Consider the following 16,877-nt stretch of genomic DNA (forward strand, 5'->3'; position numbering starts at 1 on the left):
TAAGTCCATGATCTTCCCATATATCTTTTAAAAGAGCCCTATCTCTATTATTGACAGACTCCAGAGGTCCTATTCTGTCTAGGAGGGCATCGGGGGATAGGTTACAGTCACCTCCCAGTATGATCTGCCAGGTGCCTAATTCAGTCAGGATTCTTTTAAGTCGAAGGAAGAAGGCATCCTTGGTGCTATTCCATGCATATATGGAACCCACCACAATTACATTCCCCAGTCAAGAGCTTTGCCATAGCTAAGCATCCCTCCTCATCTGTCCAGGACAAAGATATTGTTCAAGGTAGCGGTTTCCGTATTAAAATAGCAACCCCACATTTCCAAGGATTAGAACCGTGGGTTCTGTCGGTCATCTCTCATTGGGCAGGCTTACAGCTGAAAAGGACTTGACCTACCCATCCCCATTTCAAATTTTCGGCTTTAGTGTGTGTTAGTTGTGTTTCTTATAGGAGAGCAATGTCTGACTGTTAGTTGCCAAATATGAAAGTATCTTTTTCCTTTTCACATACTTGGTTAAGCCATTAACATCATGAGAGATAATCTGTAACTGGTCAGTATAGGGGGAATGACAAAAGGGAATGCTTGTGGGTGGTACATCCAGTGAGAGGCAGATAGGGCAATGGAGAGAACAGGAGGATTGCCGTCCCCAAGCGTGGTGAAAAGAGGTAATGTTTGGTCAGGCCTTGGTCTGTAAGAGTATAAAACAACAAGGCTAGGGATCTGTGCATGCAAACAAAGAGGAATGGGGACAGTGGGGAGCATTGGATGTCCGCCGCTCAAATGTAAGGGACGGCTGGTAAAAGATCAGCAGTTAGTAATCATCAGGCTTTGAGTGGCAAGTATTTCGTAAAGAGCCTGCAAGCAACAAACAACGAGGGGGTCACAGCAAACAGAGGGAAAGCCTCAATCAGCGTCAGCTCATGTAGCGATGGTCTTCACCCCTGACCATTTGGAGGGCTTCAGGAGGGACCTGAATATGTCTCCGGGAAAGTCTTGGATAAGTTCTTCGACTGTATGGATCACCTTCTTATGGTCTGCCTGCTTGTTGAAGATACAGTCCTGTAGTCTGCCGAGAAGGTCTGTTCCTTAGTTTGGTTGTCCAAGCATTGAGAAACCTAACCAGATCAGCCGGGTCAGAGTACTCCTTAGAATTACCATCAATTATGATCCACATTGTGGAAGGTTCCAGAAGGACGTATTTAATGTCCCTTTTTAGGTCTCGCCTAGGGCAGTGCGCATGCGTTGCTCTAGGAGAGGGCTCTTGGAATCACTTCAGACTTCCAAGAGCCTTCTTCGTGTGGGTCTGCCTCCTCCCACACATCCCATTGGCCTTTGCGTGTGGCTTTCATTAATTGAAAGCACGCAAATGGCCAAAGACGGGTGCTTGTCCCGCCTTTCCTCAAAACTTTCACTCCCTTGGCCTAGGGGTCTTGGGAGCGTGCAGGTTGCCATCTGTTCTGGATCAGGTTTCCAATAAGCTTTCACTTTCACGTGCAGCGGCGGACATGATGGCAGCTACATTCCTTACACCGCTTCATTGTGTTTTTTAGTCGCTCGGAGCTTCATTGTGGCATGTATTTTAAACACACACACTTTTTATTATTTTCCTTTAGTTGCTCCGCTTTGAGGTGTTTGCTTTTAGTCGCCCCGCTTTGAGCTTCGGTTGTTGCGGTATCCCACTTTTCTCAGCCACACGAGTGGAACATTCAGGGCACATCTATTTACTCTTCATTTTCTTTTCGGATACTAAATTTTCCTGTACACCGTGCTACCTCGGCACACAATTTACAAGGTTTTTAATCAATCCCGATAAGTTTCCGACGTTTCTTACCAGTCTAAGATGGCAACATACGGATTTTGCTTTTCACTTGTTAATCCCGTTTTTATTGCCATGCGATTCTACTATTTAAAACACATCATTTTGGCGATCTAGCAGAACGCCGACGGAGCCATTCGTGCAGTTTCAAACATGTTTTTGGTAAGTCACTACCTGTAGGGATGTTTCTTTACTTTAGTGCACGTTAGGAGGCTACCTGTCTTCAATTCTTTTTTGTTGTTTTTAATAATGCTAGAAATGGACCAGTCACTGAAAATTTGATGGGTAGCAGTGCCATAAGTGAAAAATGACCCATCCGGGAAGCTGACACACATTGCCTGCCACCGCGGAAACCAGACTGAGGCAATATTCCCTATCGGACCCCTGGAATCTGCGGCTGCGGCTCCCTCCCCATTCACGGAATAAACGCCATGAAGCGTTTTCCCCTCCCATCACTGGATGGGTCATTTTTCGCTAACACCTCGCCATCGCCTCTGATGCCTTAAGCGGTCTGGTTTCCTCATAACTTCGCCGAGAGATTTTTTCTTGGTCTAGCTGTTCACCTACCGTGCCATCTGCCTCACACCTACCTCTATCTATGCAAGATTTGCTAACGCTTATTACAGGCAATTGTACACAGGCATGCTTATCTTAAATGTCCTGATGATGATCCATTTATTGTTTATATGGATCGAAACGCTGTCGACAGCCTAAACACCTTATGCACTGCTCTAAATTGCTATTTAATGTGTAAAGGTGCTTCCTCACGATTTGTTTGTCACATTAAAAAATGTTGTGTTTTACAAACCTACAGCTTTGACTGAGCCTTTTTGTGTTTCTCATTGTTTGTCCTCCTTGTTTCAGTAGGATGCAGGCTTGTGTTCCACTTAGAAATTTTTGTTTGTACTGTTCTTATTTGATTAAAAAATATTAAATATTAGACCTCTGTCCGGCTCGACAAGTACAACAAATATAGTACTGACTGGGTCTATATTCATTCTCCTGTTCATATTTCTTTGGTGGCAATAATACCAAGTGGTGTGTATGTCCTACCTTTTCTTTTTTTAAAAAACATTTTTATTGGCATTTTGAGTGATATAACAATTATAAATAGTCCAGTAGGATTTGATGATACATACAGAGTGATTTAGTAGGTATACAATAGTTTACTGGCAGACATTCGACAGTGGGAAATACTCTGTGGGGATATTGACTATTGGGCAATCAGCATGCTTAGCATCTCGCATTCTTTCTTTTTTTATGTTTTGTTACAGTCATTCACTTGTTTCTGACAATGCTTCTTAATGCGGATGTTCACATATATTTCCTCGGTAAGTGTTCCATCTACCCCATATCTGTGTCCATTTTTGGGACATCCTCTGTGTATGTAGACTGATTTCTCCACTATCATTGCATTGTCCATGTCTTTACACCACTGTTGGAGGGTGGGAGTTTGTCTGGATCCCCAGTGTTGTGCAGTATAACGCTTCGCCAAATGTCCAACCTTTTCAATGTATAAATAAGGAAAAGCACACATGTATGGTGCCCACTTGTTGCTGCACCAAAATAAAAAATAAAAACGATGTTCTTAATGTATTATTTTACTTCCAGCTGGAGGAATGGTGGTTGAATGCTGTGTATCTTGAAAGCCGCATACCATCACAAATAAATATGAATTTTGGAGGACCAGCCCCCTATATCGAACACTACTGGCCTGCTCAGGAAGGCACACAGATTGAAAGGGGCTCCATCGCTCTTTGGCATGTACTGAAGTTCTGGGAACTTCTTAGAAAGTAAGAAATGCTGCACGTAAATATTTGCGTTTTAAAGTTTTGGTGTAGTTCATAAGTACGAATTAGAAATTTTACTGTTCTTCCTGATCAATTAATTGCTAGTATGAACAATTTAATGTTATTGACGTTTATGAAACTTACAATTACATTGACTACAATATTAACGCTTAAATGAGGGGTTTCTTTTAAAAACTGTTGTTTCAAAGGAAGCCTTTCTAGACACACGTGCAACCTCAGGAAACTGTAGATTTCAACATTCCCTACCTATTTACTCACATGCCTCTTTAAGATCTCATCGTCCGTTTTGCCTCTGTAGCCAATTACACAGTCTGTACCACTGGCTCATTCCAGTTGCAGTTTGCATCCCCTGTTGCTAAAATTGTCTGCCAGTCACCACATGATAACGTTCCAAGGCCTCTGCAGCAAAACATAGATTTGTATGCCAACCACTGCAGCAGTGAGGTTCATTAAAAGAGAAGATACATGAGTTCAGGAGTGGATCCCCTGGGAGTGGCATGTGTGGATACACACGAAGTGTAGTAATGTATCCACAGCAGTTACAGAAACAGACCCATGATGAGATGCAAGGAATGATCCATGGTGAAATACAAGAGAAACATGGAAAGGTTTTTTTTCTGACAGATTTTGGATCAGCAGAGGAGCGTTGTTGGAAAACAAGAGAGATGGTATGAAGAACGATTTTAAGTGATAGGGTGCTTTGCATTGGGACATGTAACAGGAGAAATCAGCAATGAGAAGCGTGTGCAGGTACTGTTGTTATGCCATGATATTCAGGCATGTAATGATTAGTGCGTTTTTTTCTAAGAGCTCTGATAGTTTTAAACTGCAGCCGAACTCACCTGGTGCCTTGTATTCCTTGTGCTCATTTCGCCTGTCATCTGTGCTACGGGTAATTGCTGCTGCCACCGCCAACAGAGTCATTTGGGCATTTTCAGGGTCCCGGCCGCAAGGGAGCATGTCAGCCAGGGACTACAAGCCCCAGCAGCCTTAGCGGTGCGCACTCCACCCACGCCGGTTTCACGCGCCAGGAGGCGCTTAAAAAGTGCTCAGGGCTTCCGCAGCGGGCACAGCCAAGGGCGGGCCCGTCTGCGCCCGTCAGAGCCCGGAGGAGGCAGGGCCATCCCCCTGAAATTCGGCCCCATTTCTGGACACTGATCTGGCAACTCGTTTGGGAAGGTATTGTGGTACATTGTCTGTGACCTATTATATAAACTTGGGTGTATGTGGGGCCCGTTTTTGGTAACCAGCCCCTGTAATCCAATATGGATAGGAGAAAGGGAGTTGTGGGTACTCTGGATGCATTTCTAGTTAAGCAGAGTCAATATTGATGCATGAAATAGAAATAACTGAGCGGCGTCTTTCCTTAGACCCTTCTATTCTCCAGAGACGATTATCACTGGGCAATCCGGGAGACTCTGAACACACATGCCCTCTCACAACCCCTATAAATGGGCTGCTTACCCCTTCTGTGCCAGATTTACATTCTCCACCACCTGTTGCACTAGAAACATCCCGTAGAGCTACCAGGACACAGACTTCTAATAATTCGGGTGCGAGGAAGGTGGTAGAACCACCAGCAAAACTGAAACGGGGAGCGGGTGCACATAAATCCAAGAATGTAAAGGGATCTCAGGTGATTAACCATGTTAATAAAGTGAAAGTTGATTTATTGAAAAGTAATTCTGTTGGCACTAAAACTGATGTGGTACCATTACCCTTTTTACCCAGAAATATAAATAATGTGGATGTTATGACTGAAGCCTCTGCAACTGCGGATTACACTGCATTAGGTGTAGTGTTAGCCCATGTCCATGATATGTTCGAAAATAATTTGGGCCTTTTATGGGAAACACTGAATCAAGTGGACATTGCTATCAAAAACGTAAGCAATGAAAATGTGGGCATACAACCAAATGGACCAGAAAGAGAAGATTCAAGAGTAATGGTGGATAGTCATATATCTGTAGTTCCAGACAAAAAAAACAAAGAAAACCACATGTTAAAATCTACTCATGCTGGTACGGAAGGTAGAATGCAAGAAGCGCTTAAGGGGCTGAAATGTGTAGGTACACAAAATAATACTGAACGTGTAGCTCCAGGATCTGTACCGAGTACCTTAAACAAGGATACAAGAGTTGATTTAATTAGTAACCGTTTGCAACCTAGTATGGATGTGTTGAGCTTACCTCCTGCCTCATGCCCTTATGTTTTAGTCTTGACAAATGTTCCCGCCCTCAGGGAGGATCAGAGAGAGACGTGGGTTGACTTATGTAATTAAGTCACAGATTGGTTGAAAAAACATAAAAGGTTCCACCCTTCGGATATAAAGGAAATGTTAATGGTTCGTAGAGTGGGGTGGGTCGAACAATCGTCTAAGTGTATTAATGTCGACTGCATTGTGATTAATTTCCGCAGGCCACAGATGGTTCGCTTTTTACTAAGTTACTGTGAGTCAACTTGTAGCTTAAATACTAGCATCTGTGCACTCCCTTTGGGATACTTTTATAAACCTCCGAATGGGTCTCTTGTAGACAAACCTACCCCGATTTCCATGTTTAATAGGTTCCAGATCTTGTCAGATTTAGATGCCCAAGACTGACAACTATCCATATTACAACATGAAATGATTCCTGTGGATAATGTACAAGCCTCTGTACCTATATTTATTACTAATGGTCAAGCTGCCAAACGTGCTGCAGATGACGCCAATGTAGGCATTGACTCAGGTACCTTAAATGAGGAAGTAGGAAGACTCTATAAGAGGACCAGCCATCAGGATTCAACATGTATTTCAAACGATTGGGAGAAAGCTATAGGATATGATATTTTAGACGTACCGCCAGCTTTCATGTCTGATGAGAATGAGGTAATAGCTGAGACTATTTATCCACTGCAGAACAATGGAAGAGATACTGTTAATTGTAATTATAATTTCTATCTTGCTGATGATTGTCAGGGAGTTAAAGGAGCCACTGATGAAATGGAAGGAGTATTTAACAAGCAAAGCGAGGAGGAATGTCAAACAGAGATAAGATTGACATCATGGAATATTGCAGGGTTGAAAAGAAATCAAGGGGACGTAGTGTGGCAGGAATATATCGGGCAAAGCGAAATTATTTTACTACAAGAAACATGGGCTTTGGAAACGTCCCACAAAGTAGGATTTAAAACATATAGTGTAGCTGCTACTCCTTCGGCAAAAGGGAGGCCCTCAGGAGGACTCGTTATTTGGGTAAAAATTACTCTAGGTATTGACATAAGTCAGGTGGACTTCTTAACACGGGACATAACGGGAGTAAAGATTATAACACCTGAAAAAAACGAACTGTATATAGTAAATATCTATAGCAGACCCAGCTCACCGAGCAATGAATCTGTGGTTATTGAACAGTTAGACCAATTTTTATGTTCAATTAACCCAAGGTCAATGGTAATTGTGGGGGGTGATATTAATCGTAAATTTGAGCCTGTGGCGGTACTTGAAAATATGTTCGAGGAAGAAGATATGGCTACTAATATTCCCATGTTGGAAAGCAGCCCGATAGTACCCTGTACATGTGTCGTTGCACAGTTAATAAGACTTGTCTCGGGACATGGACTTCGAGCTTGCAATGGTCGATTGCCCTCTGATAGCCCGAAGGCTGCTACGTTTAGCAGGAGCAATTCAAAGAGTTATATAGACTACATATTGGTATTGGCCAATTTTACATTATCTGGTAATTGATGATAGATCTGAGAGCGATCATCTTCCCCTATGTATCACACTTGTGGCTCATCTTTTTCATCCAGTTCCCTTGAAGAACGGAGATATCGATGGTAGTAACATTGAACCATTAATTATTAACAACCGCAGAGCGTTAAAATGGCCTTCTATAGGGGGAAATGAGGTGGCTATGAAGCAGATTTATGATATTTTTGTGGAGACTACTTCCCCGTATGCTAATTTGTCTGCTTCAGACTTCACTTTAAAGCCTGTTCCAACTGCCACTCCATGAATCCAAAGGCAGTTGGGAGTGTTTTCCTGATGCTTTTTGTCGCCCGACACCAGTCAACTCCTCAGTGCTCCAGGTCCCAGTCACACGAATGTCCTGGGCCAATTCGTGGAGCCGTTCCGAACACTAGTCATTGTGCTGAAAGTCGTTGTCGGGTAAGCCCCACAAGAAACTTAAAAAATCTATGAAGTCGAAGCACTCTTCGACTTCACTGCACTGGTCCAAGTCTTCAGACAAGGCATGCAAATTGAGCCATGTCTCTAGGCCACGCTCCTACGTGTGATTCTTGGTGCTTGGGTCTGGATCCGCTCCAACTCTCATAGAATTTCCCAAAGCCAGAGTTCCCCCAGCCTAATTAAGAGTTTTCTGAGGCCATGCACCTCGTATTTGTGCAGGCCAACCCCTCTGGAACACCTTCGAGCCCCCTGGGTTTGGAAGAGGCCCACACTGGATTCTCACCAGCAGGTTCACCCTCTGCTCCTGTTGGGCCCCTTGTATCCATTCTTGCATCCAGATAGGCTCCGGTCGCGGGACTGGGTCCTTCCCTGAAGTTCGTTCCAGGGACTACATTCCTAGCAGCCTTGATACCCCACGGCAGTGCCAAAGGCATCATTATACCCAACTCCAAAATGGAACTGGACTAGCATCGCCTGATGTCGACTCTGACACTTGTCAGAACTTCAACCTTCTGAGTCGGAGCCAGGGCCTACTTTTGGTAGTCCCTACAGGCAGTGTGATTGTGAGCGATCTGAGGATCCTTATGGCTTCCCCAAACTCATAGAAGAGCCCAAAGATAACTGGTACCATGAACTGGCAGATGCCAGTGGTTTGGACACCTCCCTAGGTACTGGCTTAGTTTCTCCTCCTAGTGTGCCTATGGAGGAAGCGCTTCATTTGCCATGGTGAAGAGGACGGCTGAGGTTCTTGACCTCATGCTGCCCTCAATAGCAGTCAAGATGAATGTCTTGAAAGAGGTGCTTGTGCCGGGAGTCTCCCCCACAGAACCTCTCCTCCCTTTTAACGAAGCCCTCACAGATGTCCTGCACGAAGTATGGACCAAGCCCTGCAAGGATGCTCCAATGCATAGGACAATTGCCTAGCACCACCTCCCCGCTCCTGAGGACGCAGCTTTCCTCACCCAGCAACCCCACTCAGGAGAGTGTGGTTATCCAGATCTCCACATCCAAAGTTAATGTGCCAGTTTTAGTTTGCCCTCTGATCATCACGGGCAACTGGTAGTAGGTAAGAACATACTCCACCTACCCTACTGGCTGAACATTACATGGGACAACAGGGTGCTACAAACTATTCAGCGGGGTTACACCCTTTCAATTATCAAAGCCCCACCACCCATACCACCATCCAGAGATCGCTGATGGAGGACCACCTCTCCTTGCTCTGTCAGGAAGTGTAGGCTCTTTTGGCCAGAGTAGCCATTGAGAGGGTGCAAGCATCAAAGGTAGGCCTTGGCTGCTATTCCCGCTACTTTCTGGTGCCTAAAAAGGACAGAGGCCTCCACCTTAGACTAGACCTGTGATCTCTCAACTTGTTCCTGAAGAAGGAGAAATTGAAGATGCTCGCGTTAGCTGAGGTCTTGTCTGCCCAGGACCCTGAAGACTGAACTATAGCATTGGACTTGCAGGATGCCTATCTATGTCCACATACCCATCCTGCCCGCCAGCAGGTGGTACCTGTGGTTCAGTGGGCCACAAGCACTTTCAGTTCGCTGTGCTCCCCTTCGGCTGAACCAGCAACCCTTGAGTGTTCACAAAGTTGATAGTTCTGATCACAGTCCATCTGTGGAGGTCAGGACTTCCAGTTTTTCCCTACCTCAACGACTGGCTGTTAAGGCGGGCTTGACCCAGGAAGTCATCTTCCACCTTCAGATTACAGCGGATATTCTGCATCCACTGGGGTTCACTATAAATGTTCACTGAAACGTGAGTCCCTCTCAGATGCTACATTTCATCCGAGCTATTATATATATAGTGCAGTTTCTGCCTATTCTCCAGAGCAGAGAGTCCAGGATATTCAGGCTACGATTCTGCTGTTTCAGCCTCTGTCCTGGATTTCAGTGAGACTGATTGTGAGGCTGCTGAGCCTCATAGCCTCCTGCATCCTGCTTGTGACACATGCCCACTGGCTTATGTGGGCTCTGCAGTGTGAGCCGAAGTTCCAGGGGGCATAGCATGGGGGGATTCACTCTGATCTGATACAGATGACAGTGTGAGAAAGTACCTTCTTTCTGCATGGTTGCCCCCACTTTTTGCTGAATTGCTAATGTGCTTTGACTGAGTGTTGCCTGGGCTCCTGCTAATCAGGTACCCAGGGCCTATGTTTGTTCCCTAAAACTGCATTGAAGACTAAACCCATTTGGCATCTCTGGCCACTGGTCAGCCCCTGGTAAATGGTACCACAGGTAACCAGGGCACTGTGACCAAAGAAGGCCTCTAAGTGCTGCAGCACTTATTGTGCCACTCTTAGAGGTCCTGTACCATTACACTCACACACTGCCTTTGCAGGCTGCGAATTTTGGTGCAGAACAAAGTGAAGAGTTGACATGGCACATATTCCTGTGTAAAACCAAAGGAAATGATGGACGGAGTGTTGAACATTGCAAGCACTCAACCCCAGTCAACTGATCTGGGTTTAATCCATCACCGTTCTTTAGCCCACTCTGCCACCTCAGTTCAGACATGGCCATATGCAAATCAGTCTGACCCTGTGCCTCATGGGAACAGTACAGCCCGAACTGCCAAGCCATGTCTTCCCTGGATCGGAAACAAGCTTCCTAGGACCGGTTTCTGGCATTTCAGCCGTCTTCAGCCAATATTGCTTGAATCCAGTGGCAAAGTGAGCAAGGGACTCACGTCTGAGCATACCCTGCCAACTTATGGCGAACAAAGCAAAACCAAAGGAAATGATGGACGGAGTGTTGAACATTGCAAGCACTCAACCTTGGCTACTGCAGGAGCTGTAGTGGTCCTAAGGGGAATTGCCTCAGGATACCTAGTGGCATGATCCATTACCACTAGAATGAATTTGGGTCCTGATGCTGTGGGAGGTTCAAGTGGACCCACTATGTCCACACCTACCCTTTCAAAGGGAACCCCAACCACTGGTAGTGGAATTAAGGGGACCTTGGGTGGTTACCTGTCTTGCCACTGGCTTGACAGGTTACACAGGAGCTGACAAACTCATTCACCTTCTGAGTCATTTGGGGTCAGTAAAAGTGGCTAACTAGCCTTTCCCAGGTTTTGGTTTGGCCCAGATGTTATGAGCTAAAGTTAGGAGGAACTCCCTGTACTTCTGAGGCACTACCACTCTCCTAGTGGCTCCAGGTTTGGGGTCTCTGGCCTCAGTGTACAGTAGTCCCTCCTCCCAATAAACTCTGTGGGTACCACTGACATCTCCCTTTTCCTGTGCAGCAGCTTGCTGCCACAGGCTTTCAAGAGTTGGACAGTCCTGCTGCCCAAGGCACAGCTCTTCCCTGGAGAGTCCCCTGGGTCTAAGAGTTCAACCTGGTAAGGGTCAAGCTCCATGGGCTCAGTTCCCTCTGGGGTGTCCAAGTCCTCTCCCTGAGGAGACGGGTCCTGATCCTTTTGCTGTACAGAAGCTGGTTCCTCAGTCTTCTTACCTTTCATCTTGGAAGGTTAGGCCATACGTTCAGGCTCCAACACTTCTTTTTCACCTTGATTCTTGCTCTGTGCTCTTGTTTTCACTCACACCAATTCAGGGATATGCAGCATTGCTGCATGGATTTTTAGTTCAACTTCAGCCCATACTGAGGTTTCCAGGTCAGTGCCAAGCAGACATGCAGCTGGTACCTTTGGAGAGACCACTACCTGTTTCAGGCCAGTACCCCGCGCCCCAGTCTAATGTCACTATGGCCATTGCATGGTTAGTGGTAACACTGTCAGCATTGATGACTGGGTAAGTTCTCCCAACCAGGTATTGCTCTGGGGAAACCGGTGTGCCTCTCACCATAGTGACACTGGCACCTGTATCCCTCAGAGCTTCTATCCTAGTTCCATTCATCCAAGGGTATTGTAAATACTTCTTTAAGTTGGGTGGCCACACAGCTACAATGGCAAACTCAACTTCCCCTTCTGAAACTAGAACTGCTTCAGTGTGCAACCTGATTTGCTCTTGGCACAATGTTGATCCCATCTGGATACTTGCTACACCAGAAGTAGCTGTAGTAGGACTAGGGGCCTTGTGTGGACAAGCAGCATCTCCAGTTAAGTGTCCCAACTTCTTACAGTTGTTACACCAGGCTTTTAAAGGATCAACGTTCTTTCCCCTGTACCTATTATTGGACTGGGAAGAGTTTTAGGGCCCACCCCCCTATGCAGGCTTTTGGGGCCCTTTTGAAGACTCAGGCTTTTTATCTTGGAGATTCTCACCACCTTTCTCCTGGGGAGGTTTTGTAACCCCTTTCTTTTGGTCACCCCCAGTGGTTGTTTTTGTCACCCTTGTCTTGACCCAGTGGTCTGCCTTCTTTACCAATTCTTGGGGAGAAATTAGACCTAGGTCTACTGAATGCTGATGTAACTTTTCATTAGTGCAATTACTTAAAATATGTTCTTTCATAAACAGGTTGTAAAGTCCATTGAAATCATGCACATTGTGTCCAGTTAACTAACCATCTAGGGGCATATGTATCAAACGATTTTGTATTCACAAACGCTGCGAATCGCAAAAAAACAGCGTTTGCGAATACAAAATTGCAAAATGAGATGTATGAGGCATTTCAGCAGCGCATTCTTAAGGAATCGCTAATTTTGCGATTTCTTAAGTTTGCGTAAGCATTTAATAAATCGCAAATTGCGATTCCTTAAATGCTATGTAACACGCACCCAAGTTGTGCGATTTCTCCTTAAGAAATCGCAAATTACCACCAACTTCAAATTGGTGGTAATTTGCGATTTCTTTGAAAAATGCACTTTTTGGCATTTTTCAAAGTGCCATGTGGCGCACATACATGCCCTTAGGGCATGTATGTGCGCCATATGCGCACACATGCTGATTTCAGGGGTGCATCAGGGTGTCATCATGACACCCTTGCACCTTTGAAAATATTCTCAATTTGCGATTAGCAAATAGCGATTCGCAAATTGAGAAAGACTTCCCATTCATTGCTACGGGCCTCCTGGCCCATAGGAATGAATGGGAAGGTATTCCTTAATTGCGATTTCGCAATTTGCTAATCGCAACTAAGGAATTTTAAGAAATCGCAAAATTTGTACGAATTTTTAGATACATCCCGTTTTGCAATTCTCAAATAGCGATTCTCAAAAAAATCGCTATTTGAGAATCGCAAATGGAGATGTTGATACATATGCCCCCTAGTGTTTTAACTGAGTAGTCTACGAAGTCAATGCATAATTGGTTTTTGGTTTTGTGAGCCCCCCTGAATCTGATACTATATTCCTCAGTTGTGAGTCCAAGTCCCTCAATCAGAGTTCTCTCCATGAGTTTATAAGACCCAGCATCTGCCCAAGAAAGGGTCAGGAGTCTGTCTGCAGTTACCAGAGAACAGTTCCCAAAGGAGTACCCCCCAGTGTGACTTATTTACTTTTCAAAAAGTGCTAACCTCACGTCATGAGGGGCGTCTCCCACTAGCCCTCATGAAAGAGTAAGTACTCAAAATAATCACTTCCTGATTGACTTTTCTCAATGAACTTTATTGAGATAGTTGGATGTTCATAAATAGTATCGTTTGTTATTCATTCATAACAAAAGTCTTCATTTGGAAGCATGATAAACTTTCACATATGCCAAATGCATTTCGGGCATTTAGCCCTTCATCAGGGACTTAATTCTGAAACATAGAGGAAACTTCAGTTCAGTACAACATTGGCAAACATGTTGTGATTCAGTAAAATAATGTGATAATTGTTAGTGCTTTAGGTAACTCAAAAAAGGAGGTGCTCACTCGCATAGAAAACGTTGAAAATGGTGAATAAACCCAGTTGTCAAGCCGACCTGGTAGAAACGTGCATCCAACTTGAGTAGCAAAGTTAACAATGTCGTGAGAGAAAGTGAGGTGCCTTAGTTCAGAAGCTTCGACAAAGCGATGAATTGGTGATGGAAACACGATAAACGAGCGTTTAGAGACTGGTGAATTACAGCGTAATATACAAAGATGGTAGCACACAACCATGCCTCGATAAAGGGTGTGAAAACAAAACATGCTTACACAATCACAGTGCTGGTGAAATTAAAGCGAGTGAAAAGATAAATGAATCAGATAGTGTGCTCCAAGGGGTGTGCTCCAAAGGCTGACAAAGGCCACAAAGTACAGTAGATCGTGGTAAATCAAACAAGCGTATGACTCGTCAATCAACTTACTCGGAGATACGTAAAACGACTCTTCGACAAAGTGTCATACGCTGTAAAAATAGATGCACACAAGGTGACACAATTAAGAATGTGAAACCCACTCTGCGGAAACAGAGTGTAAAAAACAAAATAAATGAAGCTTACCCGTGTTGGAAAAAGGTTCTGGCATGGACGGCCATTCCTTAAAAACGCTGGTGAAAGCCAAGTGTTACATGTGCGATTTAAAAAACACTCAAAGGCCTGAAACTATCAGAAATCCCGAACTACCGCGATGATGAAAATAGAGAACTGACGTCTAGTGTGTGATTATACAAGTGCAGCTCTCGGCTAGAAAGAGTGCTAAAAGCGTGCAAACGTGTCGGCCGTGGTAACAAATGATGCAAAAAAGTACACCTAACAAAAGTCAAAGCAAAATGCTAAATCTAAATATGAAACAACATGAGGTGTTATGCAAAACACATATGAACATGTAATTGTGTAAATTCATAAAATAACCGATGTAACAAGCATTTTGATGTATAAGCAAGTGGCTGTCAAAAGCTGTGAACCACATGAAACAAGGTATTCACCAATATCAGATACCACCCATGTATGTAAAGAAATGTTCTGGCAACATAAACACATAGCTCAATATGTACATCAGGTTAGAGAAAGCAGCTAAAGTCCATCCGCTCATTTAATCCTTTTGGATTTACAGAATCCAAAAAATTGATCTAGTGTATTTCCCTTTGTAAAAGAAATTGAGTGTTATCACGTCTTTGCTGTGTAGAAATCTGTTCAAGAACCAAGAATCTTAGTTGACTTACATTATGGTGCATAGAATGAAAGTGTGCTGCAACTATGAATTTAAAAAAATGTGTACGCATGTTGCTCTTGTGCTCATTCAGGCAAACTCTGATTCTTCACTCGGACTTACCGACGTAAGCTAAGCCACTTGGGCATTTTAACATGTATATAACATTCTGGCTGTTACAAGTGGCTGTCACCCTTAGTTTGATTAATGTTCCTTGACTTGGATGCCTGATGGTATTGCCTTTAATCATAGAGTTGCAACTCCCACAATTTAAGCAGGGTAACGTTCCTTTGTATTTATTTTATTTTTTAATCAATCGGTTTATTTAATATCTGTTTGAGATTTCTTGTCCTCAAGTAAGCCAATCTTGGTTGCAACACGAATCTCAGGTCAGGATTGCCGGGGGGACCTCCTGGTGGCGTTTCCCCACTCGAGCTCGGGCCATGGAAGGCGGGTGCAGAGTGGGGCGGATCCGCGGTGTCCGGCTGGAACCAGAGGTTGCAGATGAACAAATCCGGTGTTCACGGGAGACACAGTCTATGAAGTTGAAGGCAGGCAGGTCCTCCAGGGTTTTCGAGGTTGCTGGGTGCAGGACACACTGGGATTTCGCAGGAGCAGGTTCAAGGGGGAGACAGGCCGGTAGGTCTGGGGCCAAGTCAGTGGGCGTCTTCCTCTTGCTAGCTTCTGCTCGGCTGTTTGGTCCTTCTTCTTTTACGTCTTGTAGTTTCTTCTTGTCTGAGGAAGCAAGGTTCAGGGGATCCACTTAAACACTAGATTTAGGGGCGTTACAGGTAGGTAAAAGGTAGGGACCAGTGGGTCCCTTCCCTGGGGTGGGTACACCCTCTATTATGCCACCCTCCAGTGGTAAAGAGGCATGAGCCTGTCCCTGGTTGGCTGAGTCCCCCCATCTGCAAGATGGCGGGGACTGAGAGTTGTGCTTCATATCGCTTCCCCACCTGAGAGGTGGAATTGGCAGAGGAAGGCACACCTCTCTTCCTCACTTGTTTTTCCTACCGGTTCTCCCACCCAAAGTGGGGGTCAGAACCAGTGGGGACCAGTTGCTGAAAGCAGCAGGTGGCCTGGAGAAGCTCACACAGGCGGCAAGCATTTGAAGCTTCCCCTTCATGAACCCTGCCCATCCTAGGGGAGGAGGCTTGGCACTGTGTCTCAGGACCTGCATTGTTTCAGGCCCCAGAGAACAGCAGGCTCTTGATCCAGGGGTCCAGAAACATGTTTGGTGGTTGGACACTAGTGGTGGGTTAGTTTTAAGGGGGCATGTCTAAGATGCCCTCTGTGTGCCTTTTTCATTAAATCCCAAACTGGCATCAGTGTGGGTTTAATGTGCTGAGATGTTTGATACCAAACTTCTCAGTTTTCAGTGTAGCCATTATGGGGCTGTGGAGTTCGTAATGACAAACTCCCAGCACCATATACTCTTAATGGCAGAACTGCATTTACAATGTCTAAGAATGGACTTAGACACTGTAGGGATACAGGGCTCATGCACTTGTACCCTCACCACTGGTATAGTGCACCCAGCTAGAGGGGTGATGGATCTATGCCAGGTCAGTGAGTTGTAGGCATGGCACACAGGAATGTGTGGTACTAAAGGGGGTGGTGATGGACGGAGCATCAGAACCAATCAAACACTCACACCCAGTCAACAGATCTGGGTTTAATCCATCACCGTTCTTTAGCCCACTCTGCCACCCCAGTTCAGACATGGCCATATGCAAATCAGTCTGACCCTGTGCCTCATGTGAACAGTCCAGCCCGAACTGCCAAGCCATGTCTTCCCTGGACCGGAAACAAGCTTCCTAGGACCGGTTTCTGGCATTTCAGCCGTATTCAGCCAGGCTTGCTTGAATCCAGTGGCAAAGTGAGCAAGGGACTCACGTCTGAGCATACCCTGCCAACTTATGGCGAACAAAGCAAAACCAAAGGAAATGATGGACGGAGTGTTGAACATTGCAAGCACTCAACCCCAGTCAACTGATCTGGGTTTAATCCATCACCGTTCTTTAGCCCACTCTGCCACCCCAGTTCAGACATGGCCATATGCAAATCAGTCTGACCCTGTGCCTCATGGGAACAGTCCAGCCCGAACT

At 45.1% G+C, this 16,877-nt stretch overlaps 1 protein-coding gene across 2 annotated transcripts in view; it reads left to right on the forward strand.

Annotated features, from left to right (window-relative positions):
- Positions 1-16,877, forward strand: part of LOC146789357 (peroxisomal carnitine O-octanoyltransferase-like) — a 569,137-nt gene that overhangs the window by 197,371 nt on the left and 354,889 nt on the right. For both annotated transcript variants that reach the window (XM_085631299.1, XM_085631298.1), the window contains exon 4: positions 3,437-3,618. In XM_085631299.1, coding sequence (XP_085487425.1) covers positions 3,437-3,618 — 182 coding nt within the window. The remainder of the gene's footprint in view (positions 1-3,436; positions 3,619-16,877) is intronic.

This window comes from Triturus cristatus, chromosome 10, assembly GCF_964204655.1.
Source record: "Triturus cristatus chromosome 10, aTriCri1.1, whole genome shotgun sequence".
Taxonomy (NCBI): domain Eukaryota; kingdom Metazoa; phylum Chordata; class Amphibia; order Caudata; family Salamandridae; genus Triturus; species Triturus cristatus.